This window comes from Vanessa cardui, chromosome 1 (assembly GCF_905220365.1).
Source record: "Vanessa cardui chromosome 1, ilVanCard2.1, whole genome shotgun sequence".
NCBI lineage: Eukaryota > Metazoa > Arthropoda > Insecta > Lepidoptera > Nymphalidae > Vanessa > Vanessa cardui.
In genome coordinates, this window is record NC_061123.1 from 8711409 (window position 1) to 8737657 (window position 26249).

Sequence of the window (26249 nt, forward strand, 5' to 3'; positions counted from 1 at the left end):
ATATTTAATCACAACTCCACTATCGCTTGTTACGAATATCACTACGGGTACAATTAAATTAAAATAAATATTTAAAATGTTTAAATTTACAATTTTTTATTTATTTATTAATTTCATACTTCATATACAACGCTAGACATATAATAAATTAATAATATAAGATATTCAAATAAAATCTAGAATAACCCACCGCGTCCTAGATTGCACGCGGGTGAGACTGTTGACAATCGCTCGCTGTCCACAGCCGAGTCGCTACAGAATCGCCCGCGTCACCACCAACAGCCAACACACCACTCACCATGCGTCTTCTATTTGTGATATTCCTTCTTTACATCGTCTTCGTGAACGCTGCACCGCAATCTAAGCTGCAATTCGGTAACGATGGTAAGTAATGACAGTTATTTTGTATTTTGAATCAATACATACAATGTAGTTCGATAGACAATTCTTTGACTAAATACGGCCATGGCATTTATACGATGCAACATTCAAACATATTCGACGGTTGAAAAATTGTTACCAAATAAAATCATCATCAGAAAAAATCTAACATTCTTAATATTAAAAATATAGAAATTGTTCACCGTACAAAAAATACTAAGTAATCATTTTAATGAGTCTGAATGATGTTTATACAAGTATGTTGTTTTATTAATTGAAGTCGTATTGTATAAATATGGCAAAATAATTGAAATGTTAGTAACTACAGTATACGCGTGTATATGTATAAAATTTTGTATTGCGTTGTAAAGATTGTGACGTAAGGACTTACATAAATAATTCATTATGCTACGTAAGTGGTAACTTTTAATTCAATAACTGGATTTATTGGTAAATATAAATTCTAAAATTTTAAATTGTGCTTGTTTATATGTTATAAATGAATCACGAAGCTCTACCCTATTTTACGTCTTAAGATTTTTAATAATTAACAAACTAAAAAGCAAAGATATGGGAGATTATTTTATTCTCATACAATAAATGTATACCTATATGTATAATACTAAAACTTATGTAGCAAGTTAGAAATTATTCTTTATTATAATTTGAGATTATTGCAAACTTTACGATGTTTATAATTATGTTACACAGTTCATCTGTTGTAATCACAAAATTTATCTGTTGATATTATTTAATTATTTTAAAATAAAAGTGCATATTATAAGCACAAAAAGATAACAAAATGATAAAAAATTACCTTGAAAGTATAATACACAAACATCTGTCAAAGGTCAGACGTCCAAGCTGTTGATTTAAAAAACCACAATGACAAAATCACAAAAATTTAAACGGTGCATTTCATATGCATTTTTAAAAGTTTAAAAATATATTATATAACATTACTAGTTGGTCTAGTGACAGGTTTCTATGCCGAGAACCAAGGTTCAATCGCCAAGTCTGGCCATTAAAAAACGTTTAGAGTTTTATTCTGACAAAATATGCAGTGTGTCAACTCCGTGTTTAGAAGCTAGCAGTGTCTATGCACTCATGGATCGGTACATAATAAACCTGTCCGAGTCGGTCCTGAACCCTTTCTGGGCAGGTCCTATAATCGTATTTGTCATCTCATTGGATTATAATAGTGAACTTGTTTTTGCGTGCACCTAGATGCATTAATTGATACAAACTGTTTTATTAAGCAAAGACTATTTATCTGATATATATTTCAATACACGATTAGTAGTGTCAATGAGTAACTTATGCAAAATGTGTAACCGACGCCAAGTAACATAACAATCGTAACTTGTCATAATGAGTCATCTACATCGTGTTATATTGTTGTCACAACTGACTCATAACTCATTCGATAGATACCTCACATTAAAACTTCAGTGATATAGTAACCAAATTCAACCGAAAATTTCAAGAAATAGGATATTTATAAACAAACCTTCCTAATTCGTATTAAAGTACGACCTCATATTTAATATTACAGTGAGACAAATGCTCGAAGGTATTTCTTTTTTTTTCTATAAGCAGAAGTAGCACAGTTGTATGTGTGAAGAATGCAAAGTTAGTTATTCTAAAAATAAATGGCGCCAAGAGTCTATCGATCGCTAAACATAAAAGCAACAAAAGGTAACATGTAGTGCGAGTTTTAGATCCTATAAATACTCGATGCAGTTCTCGTACTGTGCTAATGTGAATATGAAGGATTAACGTTTACAGATTACTTTTAAGTATAGTAGGAATATTATCTTTATCTTCATAAAAGTTTATGTTTTATATCAAATAAGTGATTTCTCATTTGTTATGTGTATATTATCTTAAAATATCCCTGTAAATAAATAATATACATAATCTTTATCAGTAACTGACTTTTTTTCGTACACTACACATAAACTTATACCAAAAAAGAAAGGGAAATAATAAATGTCTCGAAAACGCACATTCATTCGCACTTATTTAAAATAAAATAATATATACATTTGTGTCAAAACCGTATAAATAAATTATATTAACTCAATTAATTTATATTTTACAGAAAACAACAAGCAAGTGGTAGAAGAGGTTGTGGTGGAATCAGTTCTTCATATCAAGAGTCAATCCGGTAATCGTCAAGCGAGAACCGACGCCAGAACTAACTTGCAAGATGGCTCCCGGGTCGCAGAAACGAAAATTTATTAATCGATTAAATCTAAATAATGTAAATTACTAACTAGTCAAGTACACAAGGAGAAATGTTTGTAATAGATGATAGCTGTTTGATTAAGGGGTAATATTTTTAAGTTCAATCATCAATTTATCACATTAATCATTACATGTAAATAAATAATCATCGTGTATATTTTTGTAAATTTTCCTACCGTATCATTAAACAGACATAATTTTAATGATGTTAATAGACCATCGTGCGTGTGCCTCAAGGTAATTTGCCTTAGGATCATTGCGTCTCTATATCTCTGCCACTGGTTTGGTCTACCCAAACCAAGTTTCCAACTCATCTCCACTTTAATTTTCAATATGCCTTCAACTTAACATTAAATAAATAAATTTAAGAGTTAAGCTACTTTTGTTTTTTTTTTCCTTTGTAATAATGTACGTAATTTTTGTAGATTTATTATAATGTGTACTTAAATATGAAATTTTATACATTTATTTACTTATCCTAAAGAGATTTCCTTTGAATGAAAATAATAATAAAATAAAACTCAACATATACATTCATATAACATTTAAATTTTATAAGATAAAAAGCGACATTTATTACAGTCTAAATGATGCAAACTGTGATTATAGTTACCGACCCGCCCCTGCTTCCCACGGGTATAACACTGATACTAAGTATACTTCATTTCCTTCTTATTTCTTTACTACAGCGGTCGGCAACCTTTTGGCAGGCAAGGGCCACAAGGTAGCGAAATAAAGTAAAGGCGGGTCGCAGTCATGATATTAACCCCAGAAGCCAAATATACCTAGGCATAATTAGTGTTAATTAGTCATATTCCATAGAAAAAAGAAGAATGCCATTGAAAATTGTTAAAAGATACAGAATTTAATTCGTACACATAATATTACTTACATAATGTTACTCACATTTAGTAAGTAACATTATGTTTATGTTTGGGCTTAGAAAAATAAGAAGGGAAAACTACAAACGACCTAAGTAGGAAACTGACTTTACACAAATTTTAGTGTGATGTCTCAGGTTGCATTTGAGACGGTTTTCCTTGTATGTTTAATATATGTATATGTCAACTTTTGTACAAAACATTCACAGGCCGCAAGGAAGATAATGCGGGCCGCACGCGGCCCGCGGGCCGCGTGTTGCCGACCGCTGCTTTACTTTATTGTCAATTTATTAGATACAAAACCTTCCTCTCGAATCACGCTATCTATTAAAAAAAACAGCATCAAGATCTTAGCATAAATAGGGACAGACAACGAACTTTCAAGAAAAGAGCGTACTCCTTTCTTAAAGGCCAGCAACGTACCTGCAAGCCCCCTGGTTCTGCAGATGTCCATGGGCGGTGGTAGTCACTTTCCATCAGGTGAGCCTCCTGCTCGTTTGCCACCTATCACTGATAGAAAAAGCGACTTAATATTAAGAAAAAGGATATGACAAATAATATTTTTAACAAATATTTTACACAACTAGTAGCCTTTGTTTGAAGTGAAAAGTGTTACAGATCCGTTAAGGGGATTACATTGCTCAATAACCTTGAAGATCTAGCCTTTGCAACGTTGTTTATAAAGAAAGCGCCTTCTGCTGACAGAGAATCATACTACAACAAAATTTACTGATGATTATTCAAGATTACAGATGCGACGCAATATTGAACAGTATTTGCCTAATTAATTCGGTCTCTGAGAGTCAAAAAGTACTTTTTCTGATGTACAAATTTATTAGTGTCCAAACTCAGAAGCCGTATTTCTTTTTGTTTCATATGAATACTTATAAATAGTATTTTGTAAACGCACTAAACTAACGTATATACTTGTTAGGTGAGCATGCCTGCTGTAGGACGCTTAACTTGTCTTTTATTTTTATATTTAGGCATAGTCTATGATAATTTCGAGAATAAAACTTAATAAAAACGGAGTTTTATTACGCTTACTAACTTAATTACAATTTATACTAAATGAACAGAATATTTTCCTAACATTAAGACAAGAATTTCATTCAAGAATTATAGTGAATTTAAAATATTATTTGAAAAGAAAAAAGCACGTACAGTCCACTCGTCGTAAGAGTCGTCAAGACACTGACAAGACGAATCCTGAGCAAGAGTCACGGGCATAGCGGGGGTGCTTGGTGGGGAACTTTGTAAAGATTCGGGTTATAATTGATTATTAAAAAATATAAATATAAAAACGTGAAAATAAACAACACGATTTGTTAAACAGGTTTTTCTCTTTCTTTTAGTATAAATATCATACAAAATGACCCAGCCGTTATGTAGACAATTTAATATTTAGTTTAAAAAAGACCTATTTTCCCAAATTTTTTGGCAATATTTGGTCAAGTTTATAAAAAAATTAAACAACACAAAGTTTTTCCCATATTCTCTAGTTTACTTGTACAATTTTTTTATAGGTAATACATTAAAGAATTCGTCTACAAACTTCCTTTAAGAGAGCGAATTTTTAGAGTTTGAGCGTTGTAATCCCCTTAAGCGCACCACCACAGTCCACACGGCAACAATATCTTGTACCGCACTGATTTATTACACGAGTTGCATCGCATATCGATTACGTTGAAAAATCGTTAAATATTCAAACAGATTTTCTGCAAAATAGCAGAACGTTTCCTTTGCATATTCCTGTTACGCAATAATACATTGTAATTAAATCAGATGAATGATAAATTTGGCATAAAAACGATTCAGAGGATAATTGACATGTATATTGATAAAGTTTACTATTTTTTATCGATTTAATTTCTGCGTATATGAACTTTTATAAATATATAAATGTCAAAATTGTTTCTAAATACAAAAAAAAAGAAACTAGTAATAATAGAACTATAAAATATAGTAAATACTGTGAAACTACCAAATAGCCGTAATATTATTTATTATAATGTAATAATATTTTCAGCATGTCCTTAAGATTTCATAATGACATATATAACTTGCACAAATGGAGGAATTTATAATATAGCTAACAACATGAATACAATAGGAAACAGTCAGAGATTACTGTCTTTTCCTTTTACTCTGCTTCAAAACGAAAAAAATTGTAAACCACACCTAAAAATTACCAAAGTTATTAAAAGTTTAATTTGTGTAACATTATTTGTAATATTTTATTTGTTTTCTTTTTACGTAAACATAATCGATTGTCTTATTAAATAATTTTAGATGATTATAGAATAACATGTTTAAACTAAAAGAATAATCATTTATTTTTTCAAACTGTTTTGCATGTGTAGTCGGCATATATGATAGATTAAAAAAGTGCCAAATCCAGTAATGGTATTCATAGAGCGAGACGCGCGCAGACACGACAATGAGATGCGCACGCGCTGCGAATAATGTACTACGCACTCATTCGGATATACAGGATGGATTTTCACGTAAATAAATCTGTGTGAAGTATCGCTTTGTATTCCAAAATATGCAGGCAGCGTTGGGCACAATATATGTGCTTTTTTATTTAAAGTATTTATTTTACGTTCATCTTCTCCCAAAACATCCTCAAGTAAAATCGCGCAAACCAATGATAGATGTAAATATAAAGTTAAAAGCAGCTAAAAGCTTAATCTAATATATGTATTATTATATACTTCACATTCTGTAGCCAGTAAGATTCCATTAAAAGTATATTTTGTTGTACTTCGTCAAATTAATAATTTTAGCAACAATGCAATGCTTGAATACTGCTACATTATTGTTGTAAGTTATAAATAAATGTTACATTAATTAATTATTAATGAATACAAAAAAGACGCGCTGTATAAATAAGAATCACGCCATATTTGAATACAATCAGTCGGCAAGCTGGAAGGATCACCACCGTTAGAGGCGCGCGCGCACCATCAACGATTACTTATTTCATACGTATGCCTAGAATACGGTTACAGCTTCGGAGAACTTATTACACGATTTTCATGCGAAAGATGTCATTGATTTGTTGTTATGCCAATTTTTCCATCCACTCCTCGGCAAAGTTTGAAACGAATTCGCTTTATCACCGATTTAACGACGTCGAGGAGACACGTTCTAATGATTGTAAGAAAAATCTATTACACGTGCAAAAGTGAACTGTAGATTAGGCGCTAGTGCATGCATGTGCATGTAAATTACTTTTTTTAATAGGAAGAAACACGTAAAACAATCTGGATATACTGACCAACCAAGACATACTAAAAGATTTTTTCGTAAAAAAAATGGCAACCATAACTTCAATGGTCAGTGCATAGCCAGCTGAATTAAAATGTTATTTCTCTTTTACTCGTAACAAATTCCCGATTACAATAATTATTATTAAATTAAGTATAATAATTATTTATAAATGAATTATTGTAATACGTCACTCATTCTTCTAACCGAAATACTACATCATACATCATAATATAAGTATATTTATGGTTCCACTGACTTCGGCAATAAGAAAGACGCATTCTAAACATTTGACCTTAGGAAATGATTATAACAAAAGTGTGTACTCTTATACCGACACTGAGAAACGAATGAATCGAGTAAATTTAAAATATGCTACAAAATAAAAACATTACATATTATGCTGTATCACATAATTACTGTGTCTGCTATACATTTATGTATTTTGTGGACTTTTAATTATATTTTGTAATCTACGCAATACCACTCATAACGAGATCGCTACTATAGGTCCGCTTGAATTGAAATTTAGTATGTATGGAAGGTTAAAAAATCAGCAATGATAAAAAAATGCATGTACCATACATGCATTTAAAGTTGCTTTGTATGAATATACCAGTATAAAGTAATTCTAACTTCTAGTATGTATAAGTAAAGGTTTATAAGGCATAGAGCCTATTCTTAACGATAAAATTAAAATATTTTCGGACAATTTTGACAGACTGGGCACTTTAAATTCTCATTATTCACATCACAGCTTATACCATCTTAAAACATTGCCTTTTTGTTCCAAAATTAATGTACATTCTACGTGCGAGCCCAATCTGGAAATATCCTAGTCTTACCAATCAAATCGATGCCACCCTTAAAAAAGCTTTAGAAAAAATTCTAAATCTTGATGAATATTCTTGGACTCAAGCTACACTTCCCATTCGTTTTGGTGGCATCGGCGTGAGAAAAATTTCAAGTGTTGCCCTCCCGGCCTTTCTCTCTTCTGTACATAGCATTTCAGACCTTTGTTCAGAAATTTTAAAATCAAAATCAGTAAAAATCATGAATGCTACTGAGGCGATAGAGACCTGGAAGGTAAAGTGCCCTAATGATGATATCCCTAAGGAAGTTACAAAACAAAAACTTTGGGATTCTTCATTGGTTCACGCTACACTACACAGTTTGACACAAAATTTAACAAGTGCTCAAGACCGTGCCAGGCTTCTAGCGTTATCATCTAAAGAGACTAGTCACTGGTTGAATTCATTACCCTCTAAAAATCTTGGGACACTTTTAGATAATGAATGTTTTCGCATATCGATTGGTCTCCGACTGGGAACACCTCTGTGTTCTAAGCACAGATGCCCGTGTGGAAAGGAGGTGGACTCTTTCGGTTTACATGGTCTCTCTTGCCAAGGAGTTCAGGTAGGCTTTTCCGCCACGGTTCTCTTAATGACATAATAAAAAGGGCTCTTGCCACCATCGACGTTCCTGCTCTTACTGAGCCTCGTGGAATTAGTCGTGATGATGGTAAGAGACCTGATGGATTAACATTGGTTCCCTGGGAACGAGGTCGGGCCCTTGTGTGGGACGCTACATGTGTTGACACACTGGCGCCATCTCATATTCGAGAAACAATGTTAAAAGCCGGTGCCGCTGCGGAAAAAGCTGAAGCCAAAAAAATAACTAAATATTCGTGTATTATATCTAATTACTTTTTTGTTCCATTTGCTGTCGAAACGCTTGGCCCTTGGAGTACTGGTGTAAAAAGCTTCATCAAAAGTATAACATCTCGCCTCATTGCCTCCACTGGTGACAGGAGGGCTGGTTCGTTTTTTGCCCAGAGGATCGGAATTGCGATTCAACGGGGAAATGCTGCTAGCATTCTTGCCACCATTCCACGCGGTCAAGATTTATACAGTAACTAGTTTTATTTCATATTTGTATATATATTTAAGCATTTAATGTTGTTAATTCTTAAGGTTTACTTAGTACAGACACAAAATACACTAAAGAAACAACAATAAACCCATCAATAATTATGAAATAAACAGCTAAAACAAATAGATAATTCCGATAGAAACTCTTTAGTTATCGATTCTACACCATTAAATTGACATTGGTAAAATCTTAGAAAAACATTATCAACAACAACAAAAAAATAGCTCTTGACGCCTAAAGCGAGGTACACGACTGATAGTAAAATCGGGATGAAGCATTGTTTACTATAAATTTGAAGCGGCTAAAGCGGTTTCAGCTAAAGCAAAAAAGTTGTAAATTGTCTATAATATTAAATGTTCTAGTTCCACTTACTTACAATACGTTATTTATCGAGCAATGCTCGATATTATATTTTGTGATGACTATAGTTCCCATTATCGTGGCGCAGAGGTATTCAAAGGACGGAATATTTAAGTAAGAAAAATCTATAAAATATAACATAATATTTTAGACAAAATTAGCAAATAAACAAACATTCGTTGTAATGGTAAATGAGGTTCACGTAAATTGTATGTATAAAATTATATTCAAAATATATATTTGAATAACTTTAAAACTTCCGTAAACACTAATAAAATATGCATCATGGCTACGACAAGATTTAGAGCCTATTGCCTTTATATTAATTACACGCGTAAACTTAAAACGCGATTTGTAAATTTAAATATATTTGTATGCAAAATTCGTTCTCCACGCCGCACCTGAAGTTGATCTTAATAAAAAATATTGATTCGAGTTTATGCTGTTGCTCAAGTCATAAAATTACCCCATCGACAGATAAGGACTACATAGAGGAAGCGTAGAAGCGTACTAACCTACTTACTGTTTGTTCGACATAAATTGTTTTTTTTTTTTATAGTTTGTAAAGTTAAGCTTGTAAGTAAAAGTTGTATAATAAATATGCTAATACCTATACCTATAAATTGCAAAAAATAATTATTATTATAACCAAAAAGATAGACGCAAAACTATACAGTGCAAAATAGAATGTGACAATTATTTTTCTTAAAAAAATATATACAAATGGGAGAGTTGAGTAGCTTCACGTAATACTCATACATATAATTTAAATGCTTGTAATTATTAACAACTGTTGTTAATACGTTACAATATAAATAAAAATGTTAACAAAAAGAAAAACCGACTTCAAACAACGCCACTATTTTAAAACAAATATAAATGCACTAAAAAGTAATAAAAATAATTGCATATTTAACATACTTTTTAGAGTCCTCCTAGGTAAAATGAAATGAAAAATATTAGACTACTTAAAAATCGATTTATGATTATATAATCTAGTTATAGTTATTGTTATATTTACTACTTCAGGGACAATTTCAAAAGAAACTTTCGAATAAAGCAAAAATAGGCTTTCGAAAAAGCGGCTTTAGCGGCCTCAGAATTGTTCCGTTCCCTTCCGTTCCGTTACTTTGTCATGGATTCTATGCTCAGAATCTTACCAAAATTTCACCAAACTACCCTTGAAGTTTATCCTTTAGAATAAAAAAAGAATCATCAAAATTGAGTTATTCACTCATTTGTCGCGCACGTACATAATGCGAATTTAAGACTTAATATATCGCTTTCATAGGGATACCATCATCGGAAAAAGATAAAATTAAAATGGGACCCCAAGGGAAGCATTACCTTTCAAACAAAAAAAAAATATCAAAATCGGTCCACCCAGTAAAAAGTTATAAGGTAACAAATATATACAAACGAATTGATAACCCTCTCCTTTTTGAAGTCGGTTGAAAATATCGTAATTACATTACTTAACATATGCGTTATTTTTACAATTTTAATTACTAAATAAAAATTATAAAAACCAAATTAAGTCCAACTATATGCTGACTGTTGAATCTAATCATCTGTTTCCATGGATCATTTTCAAATAAAAACTTTAAACTTTGTGTTGAAAATGAATGTGATCTATTTACTTCTTTGTGGCTGTTGAAGAATGAGCTAACTTATATAATTGAAGACGTATGGAATATAACAATTTGATTCCATGGGAGAGGAGTAAATAATAGTTTTAATTTCTCAGAGTATTCACAGTCTAGGCTCTTTAGTCCAACAGCCTTCGTGCTGTTAACATCTTAATAAAATAAAACTTTATTTATTAAATAAATCCAAAAAGTCTGTCTATATTGTATTACAAATAACACAGTCACCTATTTTGACGTAAGTTGCAGATCTTTAAAAAGACGTGACGGCGCCAAGCCGTTTTGTTGTAACAATCATTATTTGTATCACATATACACGAATCGTGTGTTTTATTTAATTATAATTACTGATATACATGCAAAATACGTAAGAACACCTGCGCATTTTAACTAAATTATGTAAAAAATCAATGAAATATTCATAACCTAATTGACCGATCTGCAGACCCATTGTCTTTTCAAGATTTATAGGACAGTACTTGAAAGAGAACTATTTTTTCGAAACGGAATTTAGACACGACCTCGCATAGGATTTATATTCAAATATCATGATCTGCAGCTGCTCTTGTGGAATTTATTTCATCGTACAACAATAAAAATTCTTATGTCGCACCGCGCATCTTAATCGAACAGTACTGGAGAAGACATAAATTAGTAATTAGATATATTTTTACATTCGCTACGATAGAGTTCATTAGGTACTTACAAGTATGTATGGACGCCATAAGTATTCAATTAATACTGGATATAAAAATCAAGTGTTTATTCATTTTACCTAATTAAAGGACATACATAAAGTAGTATTTTATAGAATGCCGGCCGCTAGAATACTTATTATTTTCGTGTAATATTTATATACCTCGTAATTTGTTACATAATTCGCACGTCCAATGATTATATTTATCTGAATTTTTACACACTAGTATATTATATGTAAAATAAATTATAAAAATTCAATTTTTCTTTTTTGTATTAACAGAAAACGCCATACTTTAAAAACACAGAAGAATTATTCTTACCTAACCTTTCCTTTTACATTCTTAAATAACCAAGTTCTTTAAGAAATATCAAAATAAATAAAGAGGCGCGAAAACAAAGTATTCACAAAGTTCTAAAAGTAAGATGATTAATCGGTTCGTGATTCACAGTTTCCGTCCTGGTATTCCCGAAGTTTTATTTTTTTGGTCTGAGAACAAAAACCTACGGAAGTCATCACTATGCATTATATAACCGATATAGAATACGTCACAACAGAATCAGTAGCAGACAATGAATCAGCGACGTTGAATACTTTACTAGACATAAACAATAATAACATAAGCTGAATTTAATTGTTTAAGTTACATAACGAATATTTTAAGTTTAGAGCATTTTGCCTTTTTCGATTAAAAACGAAAAAGGTCACGTGAAAATGTATTTATATATTTAAGTGAAAAATAAATAAAGCTTACCCTACATAAGTTTAATACCCTAAAATACCTCAAAAGAAAAAAAATCGACATGCAACTGATGTCAATTTGCATCATAACAATTTGTTCCTTAACCGACTGATGCACATATTTAAATCGTCTATATTGCTTTAAAAGATGTTAGGAATATTAAAAGCAGAACTTCTTCATAATATACAGTCTGTGTACGTATGTAGGTGACAGAAATCATTGTCGTGATAGCCGTCTTGTCAAATAAAAAGGTACTTTATCTGCTCCGACGCAAAGAGCCGCGGTATTTCTGAAAATACCCGCATAATATGTCAATCGGGACGCTACGTGATAGATTTTATTTTTGTTAGTAAATAAGAGTTACTGTAATTCTCCTGGACAGTTATGCTTTGTCAAGAATAAATGTGTATCGTTTTATTCTAAACAAGTTGACAGAAAATTGTATTTATATTATCAATACAATACTATCAATACAATTTTCTGTCAACCTAGCATAGTTATAATAAGGCGATGCGATATCATTATTTTTGTGTTTATTTTAAAGAATTCCATATAGGATAGACCACAAGTATATTAAAAATTTAAAGCACTGAAATTTACTGCAAAAAATGAGGTTTCAAAATGTCAATTTAACTTTTCGCGCGAAATCAACCAATCAGCCCATTCTCGTACACTGCCGGAAATAGGCCTCACGAATTACACGCCACTGTTATCGTTGTTGGGCTACCAGCATTCAGCTCCTAGCCAGCCGTCTTGCGTAAATAGTCAGTTACATCGTTTCGCGCGAAAACGCATCTATATTTCGCATGACATCACTGCTGTCTGTCACTGGCTTACTGATCGTACTTGTCCTCACTGACTTTCATACTTATGCATTTTTTCTCGAACTTTAAGACTATCGATACTCCGAAAAAAGCTTTGTTGGCGTATGTTTTGTGCCAACGGGTTCATCTACTTCTTTCAATAAAGTTTTCAAATATGTAAATGGTTTTTGACTAGACCTTCTGACACAAAAGAGAGATAAAAGTGGTGTCAAGCTGAAAAGAGGAACCTAGAGTCTGCTTTGTCAAACCCAACTTCCGTTTTAATTCGAAAAACGCAACTAATTTTCGTTTCAATGTTCACTTTTTTACAACTACAACCTCAAATAAGTAGTCATAACAGGACAACAGGAACGTCATCGAACGCTAATTAGTGATTTTGAAATTCGTTCGGTTTCATGTTATTTTAATTCGTAATTATTGTTAAAAAACAGTGGCCCTTCTTTTATATTTTTTTAACATTTTAATAGCAAAATTTTCATGAATATTATATTTGCATGTTCCCTATTACAATTTGTTATTATAAACACAACCATCGTTTTTCACTAGCCTGTATCTGTTACGAACGAATTGAACAGACTGTGATTTTTATTTATCTGTATCTCTTCGTCATAATATCGAGAAACGGGAACTAGGAAATCATTTATGTCTTCCATATTATTATTGCTGTAAAATATACATGTGTGTATGTTGATATTTTTTATTTCTATATTTATTTTGCTCGCTTAATTTATAAATATCAACACTCAGAAGAAATTCGAAACAGCAGCCCGGAGTTTGACACTCGCCCCTCGGAAAGCACGCAAATCGGTTAGAGCGCTCACGTCTTTGCTCGCAGTCTTGTGCACTATTTTAATAAAAGAAATTTCACCCTCACAATTGACTACAATCTTCGAAATACGTGTCCATACTATGATGATAATGAAGGTGGGAAATTTCCTTTCAGCTTGAGACATGGAATTTTCTCTCAACTTCATTCTTACAATAAAATTTTCGAAATACATTGTTTTTTTTTTTAACTACAACCCTTATATTAAACAATTTTAGTTTTTCATTCAAAGTGTAACATGCATTCGAATAATATAAAAATAAAATTATTAAAAAAAAAACATGGGGTTAGCATAAAATAAAAGTATTCATAGAAACATTTAAGTTGTTTATTGTGACGTTAAACAAAATAACTTAAAATATTTAATTCAATATAGAACATTTTTTTTTCTTTATTTAGTTTAAAATATCATCAGATTAATTAATTAATTAACTTTCATGTTTGCTTTGATACCTTCATGTAACCTTTTTCCAATGTACATAAATATTATGTAGGTCTGGAGTTGAATAGTGATCTATTAGCATCTTTATAATCTAAAAACTATTATCACTTTCAAATTTCCAAATTAACACTAATAGATTATTTATATTCATGAGATTGTAAAATATGCAGTCATAAATCATAACAAAGATTGACATTGCTAAGCATGGCACGAATCTTGTCAAAGGCGATGCAAAAAATCAAACAAAACACAAAAAATTACTCCAGACGATAACCGATAAAAATTGAATAGAAGTCTTACCACGCGATCCACGTAGTGATCTAGAAGCAAATAATAACAATATCGATCGTGAACTTAGGCACGTATCCATAGCAAGTATATGGTAATGAACATATAGAGTACAAAGAACAGGAAAACGCATGATTCGTCTGCTACACGTGGGAGGTGTTATAATAAAACAAAACTCAATATTCAGAATACATGCCCAAAAATTAAGCTTAATCGAAAAAAAAAAACCTTATTACCTAATTGGCATTAATGAGTTCTTGATTCCTTTATATGTGTTTACTTTTACTTGATTACCTTAACAGATGTTTAACATATCTGTATTTTTAATGAATCTAGTAAAGTTCACTTTTAATATATATTTATAGAAATATCGCAAACACGTATAAGATCGTTCAATGCAGTTCATATTTTGACGTCAATTTTTGTTTGAATATGGAATACTTGCGTATTTGGATTTGTGAATAGCATTCAATACCGCCTGTCACGCCGCTGCCATGGTGAGAGCACGTTTCTGACGTAATTTCATTAGAAAATTATAAGTTAAGGACAATGGTTTCGTATTAGTTTATCAATCAAGTATACGCACGAGTCACGTACAACCCGTAATTAATAACTTTACCTTATCAAATCTTACAAAAAGTTTTTTTTTATATTTCAAATTTTCCATAAAACATATTGAAACGTATCTACATACCAAAAATCCACAAATATATATCGAACACATTTTAATCAAAAGCTCCTGCTATGTATGGACATAACGTTGACAATTAGGATCTAGTTTCGCCAGCAGTGCTGTTTGAATCTTCGATTTTAAACTTTGATAACAGTATTGACTTTCAAAACATAGATCACAGACTAGGGTACGAGCAGTAGAACAAAGCTAACGGTGGTTCAAAGAGGTCCTTGCACTGCACCTCTTTTGCTGTTATCAGGCTATCTTGATGTTGTATCGGTCGATCTGACAGGCGAAGCGCAGGCTGAATGTCTACCAAGGTAACTATATGCATGCAATTCTCGGAACCGTTTGATAATTTTAAATATATATGCTCTGATTGTGAGGCTGTTGGCAATCGCTAGGATTAATGTAGAATATGATGCCAAATCACAAGCGTTTGATTATAAGTTATGTGATACTATATTTATTGTTTAGGAGCTTATACTTATTGTTATTATCTATCATATTTTATACATATTACTGAGCAAAAACTCCAAATTAAAGTTATACTACAAAATAGCCAAGTAAAGGAAAAAATCAAATTCTGATCTGTATTTTTATGGACAAAATGTTCTTTTTTTTGTAGAATTTATATTATTTTACTGAATATGTAACCGATTGGAACTAAATGATATGCATTGCAAACGTTACAATGGCATCAAGTCGCGACTCTTTTGCCCTCTATAAAGAAATCCTACTATTGTTTATCCTTTGTTTCCTATTGTTACGAGACGATCGATCGACTTGCATTATTCTTGGAATATCAATGCCCACAACTTGTTTCCAGTATTTTGTATTAAGGCTATGTCTCTTGAGCTAGTTTTTATATTCATAGAGTGATATTCAACAAAAATTTGATTCTTATTAGTTGGATTGGAACTTACTACACGTTGTACACAATTACATCCTAGTTATTATTTTTAACTTCAAATAAGCTTTTTTAATAAATAGGCATTACAAAAAAATTGAATATTTTCCTTAATAAAATGTATGTATATATTTCTTAATTTGTACAGATTTTGTACGTCAGTATATTTTTAATTTCATCGAATGTTCTTAGTTTTTATCCTTTCCATGAATATAAAAAGGAAACATTTTTAACGTGATATAAAAATTAGTTTCCATTGAAATAATTGTTAAATGTTTTATAAATTTTTGAAAAACCTAATAATCACACCCCATCGTAGCTCCCAAATGTTATGAAATGTTATATAACTTAAAGAGTATCAGACTATTGAAGCTATGGCGAGGCACTGTTTTATCATTTTTTTTAAATGTTTCTATACAACTATAATTAAAATTAAGTACTTTAACGATTATATGTGAACTTGAAATATTTCGCATAGAGGCAAAAGGGCGAAGACCTCGCTTTCGTAGCGAATTCGCTAAGTACAATGTCTTTATAAAAAGACTGCATACGCATTATAATAAATCAAACCAATCCTACGTGATCCCAATAAACATCTTACGAGATACAATCGTGGATGAGTCAAGTTACCAGGTGGTCATATAAATGTTTCCGGTAACAAGTACAGTACGTGCAAACTCGCAAATTTGACTGTTATAACCACTTAGAGGCACTTTATGCCGTGGGCAGCGATGCTATCGCGGCGGTAGAAAAGGATCGTATCAGAGCTAGGTAGCAGTTTCGTGTTTGAAATAACAATCAAATTGTATATGTATGTTAAAAATAAAGCAATGTACCTCATTCATTTAGTAATAGATACATGTCGGCAAGATTAGGCTAAAGTAAAATTTCGGTGTGCTCTGAAGTACTTGTCTTCAAATACATTCTGTGATTGAACGATCGTAATCGACTGTCTTTATTTTCTATTCTAAAATTCTAAAAGTTGATGATAAAATTTCTGTGATGATACTAAATCTTTCATTTTAAGAAAAATAAAAGAAGATCAACAGTTGGGGACTGTAACACCCATTGTAGACAGTGTAAACGTTTCTTATAAAAAATTATGTTTATTATATACTATAATCTTCGAGCGTTGTTTTAGTCGTATTAATGGTTATAAGAATCAAGTTCCCATGGGAATATTTGTTGTAGTAGACCTACTGATGCTACATATGTTGTACTGTACTGATGAACACCAAGTTTTTGGTACTAGACATAATTTCAAGCGGGTTATGTTAATGACTTTCATATATTATATATACATTCATGTTAAATTCACTGATTCGTTAGATTAAAAAACTGTAAAAATTACTACATACATATAGAGCGTAAAATAAACTATAATAATAAATGCAGCTTATTCAAAGCCTGACAACAAACAATAAGAATTTCCTTAGTCATTAAGATTTCTGTGCGCTTTTATCGTAAAGTTTCTAAGAAAGGTGCAAGGCGCTGGCGCAGGGGCGCTAGCGCAATAAATCGTCATGAATGAACTCTTGACAAGCCACGTAGTTGATTTACTTAAACAGACTTGATACCCTGATATGATCTTTTGTTTAACAAGCAGTGTATTTCAAAAATTTGGTATTGGTTTTAACCTAATTCACATTTTTTTAGTAGCAAAATCTGTTTATCAAACAAATATACTTTCTATCTAAATCTCCACTAACTTCTAAGCAATTCAACGATGCGTAAGAACGATAAACACGAAGAGGATTTATACCAATATTATTTCTGAATATTTTTTTTACATAATGGCTGAAATATGACGGTATACAAACACTGTTTACAAAAGCAAACATTGGCTAAATCTCTAAAGATACATCAACATGATGTACTAGAACAAAATAAAAAGATTTACAAATAAGTTTGCTATAACATGTAAGTATCTATCTTCTAATACACGACACAATCTTTAAGGGGACACTTATAATATATACTTACATATTGTTTTATCAATTACAATTTAGTAAACTAATATAGAGATGCTTGGGAATTGGAAGCTTTACTAAAATGAATTGCTAATTTTTATTTAGATAAACGTAACTTACTTCGGGTATTTAATGTAGATTATTATTGTTTTTTATATAACAAACTATGTACGGTTTTGAAACTTTAAGCCGTGAAATTATTTTAATCGATGTTTCAAAATAAAATTAACATTCATATTTCCCATTTATGACATACTAAAAACTAAGAATTCTATAAAATAAAACCGTCCCTACTTCGAACGCTGCAACTAACACGTTTTTATATCTTAAATATGTACCTATATGTTTAACAATATAAGCAAAATATTTTTTCTTATTTATGAATTATGATATTTTGTTTTATTTCATTTAATATAGAATGAATTTGTTAAGAAATCTCAAAGAATCAAACGTATTTATGCCATCTCAAAATATTTAATATAACACTGAATAACATGAGTGATATAGATACCCATTGGGTATCAAGTGAGTATTCAGACTCCGAACAAAGCCTTATCGAGTAAACATTTAATATAAATTATTTTTTATTCTTAAATTAAAGAATATTTCATTATCTTGCGTTGCATTTTTTGAGTGACTTCGAAAAAAGGATAATTATTAACTTGTATTTATTTACGTAGTTAAATTGTGATCCCGATGTTGGTAGTTTATTTTGGAGACAAAATCTACCGGAGGAAAAGTCGAACAGTGCACGGTGTTACATAGCTTAAACCCGTAGGTCTGAAGGGATGAAATTTGACACAGGAATTCTTTATTAAAAATTAATTATTTTTCACAAAACTTATAAAGTTACACGTATGTCATACTCAAAAAAGCAAAAGACAAATTTTAAAGCTTTTTTATAAATTCATCACCTAAGAGTATGAAACTTTGGGTGAGAGGTTGCTATCTTTTTAAATTCCAAAAAATAGAAATTGGTTTATACTTTTTGTCTAATTTTAAATAAAACGTCGATAATATAATATGTATTTCAATTTTTTTAGTGGGTGTCAGTCAAAGTCAAAGTTATTGTGTTAATATTATATGAAAGGATGATACATTAAAAATGTTAAAATTATAACATTATAAGCCTATTATTAGTAGATCGTTGTAGGAACGTAAAAAAAGCACATGCTTAATTCCAGGTACTATTTATGCAAACATGCGTGCTGCGTGTCATACGCAGGCAAATTAAGACTTGAATGTTCCAGTCAATTCCTAGTAATATTTTTGTACATTAAACGGAAAATTTATTATATTTGAAATTTAACAACGACATTTCACATATTTGTACATGCTTAATTTATAAACTTTTATAACCATAAAAAAAACTCCTTTTTAAAATAAAAATAAACTTCCATTGGTAAATAATGATTACAGAGTATAGTTGTGTTTTATTACAATAAGTAACCGTAATCGTATTTATTAGATAGGAAGGCAGCCCGCCGGCGCCCGGATAGCCCACCCGGTAATGTAATGACTGTCTGGAGGTATAATGCCAACTGGTTTCAAATAAATATGTTACTCGGACATATTTATTTTATCTGTGACATATTTAGTGAAGTACGTTTCATAAACTTTTGTTTAAACTGTTAAATCCTCTCACATATTTATTTATTATCTTTTTATTATTTTCTCTAAAAACGTTCTTAAACAAACATGCATATAAAATAAAAAAAATATTGAATGAAACCCGATTTTAAACTAGAAATCGAAACGGTAAATGAATTATTCGGTTAATGAATCTATTCTTATCTCACTTACTTAATATAATTTTTTTCAAGCCTTCGTCACATATATTGTTAGATCACTCAAAAGGATTGTAAAACTTGCGTTATTTATGCCACAAATAAACAGTACCTTTATTTTTCATCGACAAAAATTCTGAATTTCAATAATTTTATATGGATTACAAATTTTTTAAGTATGTAATTTCCAAATTATACAGATTTAAGGAAATATTATCGCAATTAAACTGCAGCAACGTGTCATCGGCACGTAAACAAAACAATAAGTTCAATGTTTCACCAAATAGTAGACGTGTCGAGCATTCGCCGTCTCTAGGATGTCCAGTTTCCCATAACGGTTGGAGAACACTGCCGAATCGTGTAAAATGACGATCGTAGCATGCGCGGGCGCAGGCTTACCAGCGTGCCATGAATCCCAATTAGGCTAGCCAGACTGGACTATATAACGCGCCGTCTGCTCCTTACCAACAATAGCTCGACAGCATTATACCGCACAGCACCCTTCGAGTCACTAAGGGAATTCAAGTGTAAATCAGTGAAAAATGAAGATACTTTGCGTGTTCTTCTTCTTTGCAAGTGCTTTGTTGGAAGCGAGAGGATATCCCTATCCCTATTACGGAAATGTGGACTCAAGTGAGTTTAATTAAAAATAGATGTAAATTAATGTTGCAGTTAGTAATTTGTGGGTTCAGACAAAAATCTGAAATCAATAAAATATAAGGTCATATATAAAATGATAACAATCCTAATAACAGTTTATTTAATATGGCAAGTAACAGTTTCAAGAGAGCATCACAAAAAGTCGATATTTTTTAAATGTTTACTTAAATATTTAGTTCTCTAATATGCACATCTGTTAAACTTGATTTTCTTTTACAGTTTCTTACGGTTCCATCGACAGCTCCCGTGGAGGCATGGCGTTAAGCCGCTACTACAACCCGTATTACAATCCAAGGGCCATTGGAGCAGGTATGGCTGCTTTCATGTTCAAGCCCGAGGAACAGTATCAACCACAAACCAGCCAATACTATCTACCGGACAGGAGGCGTCAGACACAACCGGAGTTCAATTATCCCCCGCAGCAGAATGAAGTCTACTACCCACAAGTACCTGAACAATCCGAACCATTGCCCGAACAGCCTGTTGTGCTTTCGGAACAGCCCGCTGTAATACCAGAACTACCGGCTATCACCGAAGCTACAGAAATCGCCGAACCAACTGAAAAAACAGAACAAGTTACAACGACACTGAAATCTGTTATCACGCCTGAGCTGACGGAGCCTGAAACGGAAGAGGTGCCTAAAGCATTGCCTTCTCCGAAAAAACGTGTCACTAAAAGGAAGCAAGTTAAACGACCAGTAGATGATGATGAAGAAGAAAGTGACGACTATCCTCCTAGAATGCCAACAGGAGCTTATTTCCCAATGTTCTTCGGCTACGGCGGAAGATCAGGTGGAGGTACTCCTAATGGTGCCACTGCAATTGCTAACGCCTTCAGCACAGGACGAGGAGGTGTGGCTACCAGCCATGCGACAGCTTACGGACCCCCCAGACAAGACAGTAAAATTTAAATAAGCAGTTACACAAAAATACTTACACGATTCTAAAAGCTCATTCATTCAGATGGTTTAGCGCCATCTAGCGTATATACATATTACTCGCGCATCGATGGTATCAATCTAGAAACAAATAAATTTTATTGCCATATATAAGTTCAACTTAGTGATAATAGATGGCGTAATACTCAATTGATAAAAGTCATAAAAATGTTTTAAATAAATAATATATTAGTTGTTAAACAACGTTTCGTGAAAAACGAAAAATTTAAACATCTTTAACTCTCAATTTTTGTTATAAACAATAAATTGAATTTTTAAATAAGAGTGTTTTTTATTTTACATATGTATTTATTGTTTTATTATGTATTATTTTATAACATTTCTTTTCTTTAGAATAGTTTAAACTCAAAGTTAACTCTTCTTAAATATGCTTTTGTTTTGGACGACGGATATTATCCTTATTCTTAATACAATGCTAGCATTATAAACTTCTACTAGTAGTAGGTATTAGTGTATTGTGGTTTTCTATTAAGACATAACTATATAATGACCCTTTTTTCATATTTATGCATAAAAAGCTCATAATAATTGAATTTCTTATGAAAAATATATGACTTCCATAAATAACTAATTAAACATCTCATGATCATTTCGGAATATAAATTCAACAGAAAATCATTTGCAAGAAACTCAGTAGTTACCCTTTTTTCTCAATTGTAATAAATCAACTATGTACAATTAAATTTACATATCCTGCATGAGAAGTTACGTATAGTAATTTCACACTATTTTATAAATGATTATAACTTATTAATGGTACAAGATAAAGTTATTGTTAAAATTTATTAATTTTTTACTAAATATTTTTAATACTTAAATTTTCTTTAAATCGGGTACAAAACTCTCATATCTATACTAATAGGATCAGGATCAGGATAAATTGTTAGTTGTTTGTCGAATCGAAAAACGATTTACTCAACCAATATACATAAACCTTATAACAGAAGATGCAGTGCAATTTGAAAAAGGTTTTAGTAAATAGTGTTCTTATATTAATAGCTACGCTATGAACCTTACAACCACTGCCATTGTTTAAATTTGGACTAAAAGTTGTCACTTTTAGTCCAAATTTAAACATTTATGGGTATTACTTTTGAATAAATATTGTTGTTTTTGATATTGTTCCTAGTACATTTAAATTGATACATAAATAGGTACAATTTGTAAACGATAGAATTAAAAAAAAGAGCAGAGATAGCTCAGTGGTTAGAACGCGTACATCTTAACCGATGATTGCGGGTTCAAACCCAGGCAAGCACCGCTGATTCATGTGCTTAATTTGTCTTTATAATTCATCTCGTGCTCAGCGGTGAAGGAAAACATCGTGAGGAAACTTGCATGTGACAAATTTCTTAGAAATTCTGCCACATTTGTATTCCACCAACCCGCATTGGAACAGCGTGGTGGAATATGTTCCAAACCTTCTCCTTAAAGGGAGAGGAGGCCTTTAGCCCAGCAGTGGGAATTTACAGGCTGTTGTTGTTGTTGTTTTGTAGAATTAAAAAAGTAATTAATAGCAAACTAAAGGAATTAAGATTAGTACTATAATACTTTCATGAGAGTGGCACTTATTTCTAAAAAAAATCCATCCAATCCAAAAACTTCTTAATATTTTTTGTCCGATTCTAGGTGGAAGTCTAGGTTTATGTCCTTGACCTGTGGGACGCAGTCGAGTTATTGCCCTCTTATCTAGAGACCTAGGAAAATAGATAACAGTGTGGAAAACATACTCAATGCTATTATGAAATAGTATTAATCAACTTTATTCTTCAAATCGACTTAAGTAGTTCTACGATATACTTCATAATGACAATCCAAAATTTCCTTCTAGTGTGGATTTTGGTCTACTTTTGCTTTTACCTTATTTATCCAAAGGGTTGCTGGATAAACCAGGTGAAGATTTTGAAGCAATTTATCCAGGTTTTCTCGCTATGTTTTTCTCTAATTAAGCATATGACGAAGCTAGTGGTCCTTGCAGGTAGTGTTGCCCAAATTCAGTCTTGGTCTTGCAGTCTTGGTCTTGTTCTTGCGTTTTTGCAAGACCAAGACCAAGAACAAGACCGCGTATTTTTAGCAAGACCAAGACCAAGACTGACCATGCAAGACTTGCGCAAGAACAAGACATAGCCTGCAAGACTCTTGCGTCTTGCAGCTAGGACTTAGCGCTATTTCACGGAGTAGTTAGGTGTAACAGTTCGGTGTATAGGTACGCTTAGGAAATCTATGAGACGCAAAAAACTGTATCAAAGAATATGAAAAACTGGACCTATGCGCATTACGACTAATACCATAAACATACCTACATAGCGAATAAAAAAATATCCATTAAAATCAAACTGAGTGCATGCATAGTTATGTTTTAATCATCAGCACTTTGATAATGCGGCATCAAAGGTTTTGTAGTTACTTCTCAAAGAAATTTGCCGTTTTTCGGAAGTACATGGTTATGATACACGCGCGGGCGGCTTCGTTTGAAATCATATACGACAATCGTTGCCGCCGCACCGAAATCACAACATTTGACACTATTTTATGGCCGCCACAGGGCGTAGGTATACTCATGCAAAATAATTTCGAATTTTAAGAGTACCTACAGGTGTTCCAAAGAATAAATAAGTTTCAGAGAGCTTAGAATGAAAATGAATACATTATAATGATCACGCAAGTAGTATTATGATTACGATAAAATGGTAAGAATAGGTAGTAGATGTCATAATAATTTATGCTAGTAAGTATATATTATAATATTGATTATATGGTTTTAAACTAATTACTTAGGTTTACTATTATTATACATTCAGTCATTATAATTCTTAAGTTTTTACAAGACAAAATAGCAAAAAAGTGTTCAAATATCACCCGTTTGATAAATATTGTAGCCACTTTTAAATATACCTGAAACCTGTAAAACAATCCTACAATACTAATAAAATAATATAAAAAGCGTAGATACTTACCTTCTAATAAAACAAAAAGCCTGCGATAAGAGTTTTGTATTGCTTACCAGTCCGAATATCTCTGAGAGAGATGGAGAGTAAGTATTTACTAGCAGTGCCCGCGACTTCGTCCACGAGGAATAGTAACTTTAGAGGTATAGTGACGTTCAGGAATTATTTATTTATTTTAAAACTTCTGTCATCAAACATACAAACAAACTCTTCAGCTTTATAATATTAGTATAGATGTACGCCAAAACATTCACTTATATGTGAAGGATAGTGATTGGCACTAATTTTTTTCTTATATTTTATTCACGCGTCGACTCTGAACAAGTAGGTAATAAAAAATCTGTGTTTGTCAGTTGATTTTTCAAATTTCTTATCAAATCTTCAGCAATTTATTAATCTGCTTGATCTTTACTATGGCTATGTTAATTCAAGCTCACAATGTTCCAATTCTAATACGTTTTTCTGAGATTTAAAATAAAGTTTAATAAATAGTAATAGACTAATAGGTAATTGCAAGACTTGCAAGACTCTTGCTGCAAGACCAAGACCAAGACCAAGACTGGGAGCGCAAGACCAAGACCATGACCAAGACCAGGTGTATTGGCGCAAGACCAAGACCAAGACTGGCTAAGTCTCGTCTTGGTCTTGCATTTGGGCAACACTACTTGCAGGGTTTCGAAGCCGCAATATTCGTTTCAGATTCATTTAATGCTCTAATTACTGGACTATATCAGCCATTATCGCATCTACAATATACGAGTAAATATCACACAGATCTTACCAATAACAAAAATATGTATGCAAGTCGTTCAGATAAACGGACATTGATTACAGATTATATACTCATTAATTACATAACATATTGTACGCATATTATGACGTTTTTATTGAAATCGTTTTCAACTTCTATGTTTTCAATTATTTTCAGAAGTCTTCAACAACGAAACAGATTTGTGATAAAAAATTAACAAATGTTTAAGAAACTTGTTGCCGGACTGACAACTAAATTGCCAATTTTCTTTCGATAGAGACGCCACTTTACAAAATTTGATGTATGGCATTTCTATAAAATAGTGTTAGTTTTTTGTGCTAAACTAGCGGTATACGATATACCTGATGTGACTTCCGTATGTTCATAAGAATTAGAGCTCTTTGGTGACCTTCGTCTCCAGATTTAGGAGTTTTTCTATTATTGATTCGGAATAAGATATCGACTTAGGGAAACTGCGACAAATGTTAACGATCAAAACAATATGATGAATGAAACACTTTTCTCTCTCTCTTTTTTCAATAAACAAAAAACATGTGCTAAAGAGTAAACAAACTTAGCCTAGAATTAAGGTATTAGTTTCCTTTGGTCTATATTGGAATTAGGAAACACACTTTTTTATACTTCTAACAAAAATGGAGTTCTTTCTTATAAATTTGTATCTGAAGTTTCACCGTCTTGGACGAAACCAATTGAAATATTTCTTACATCAGAAAAGATGAATTTTCATACTAATTTCCATCCATTAAGAGATGGATGTTGAAAATGAATGTGGAACATTTATATATAGAACGGATTCTATAAGGAATTCCTGTGCAAATCCTATCCTAATAGGATAGAATTTGCACAGCACTCGCCGGTTTATGCTGTGGGTTTTATGTTGATAGTAAAAAAAATGTTGTTAAATATTTAAACTGTACAACAGTACCAAACACTATAATAAATGCAATACATATTGAAAAACTGTTTGAACTTGTCGTCTGACTGTTATTACATCATTGTTATATGTATGACTCGCGAAGCTTAATTAC

At 31.8% G+C, this 26249-nt stretch overlaps 2 protein-coding genes across 2 annotated transcripts; both read left to right on the forward strand.

Moving 5' to 3' along the window:
* The first annotated feature begins 202 nt into the window (after positions 1-202).
* Positions 203-3006, forward strand: LOC124533678. The gene is made up of 2 exons (XM_047109106.1): positions 203-384; positions 2486-3006. Exons 1-2 carry the CDS (start codon positions 300-302, stop codon positions 2626-2628), a joined length of 228 nt encoding a protein of 75 aa, XP_046965062.1. The 5' UTR covers positions 203-299; the 3' UTR covers positions 2629-3006.
* A 17351-nt stretch (positions 3007-20357) lies between these two features.
* On the forward strand, positions 20358-21759 carry LOC124529654. Its single transcript, XM_047103490.1, has 2 exons — positions 20358-20515; positions 20762-21759. Exons 1-2 carry the CDS (start codon positions 20425-20427, stop codon positions 21451-21453), a joined length of 783 nt encoding a protein of 260 aa, XP_046959446.1. The 5' UTR covers positions 20358-20424; the 3' UTR covers positions 21454-21759.
* The last annotated feature ends 4490 nt before the right edge of the window (positions 21760-26249 follow it).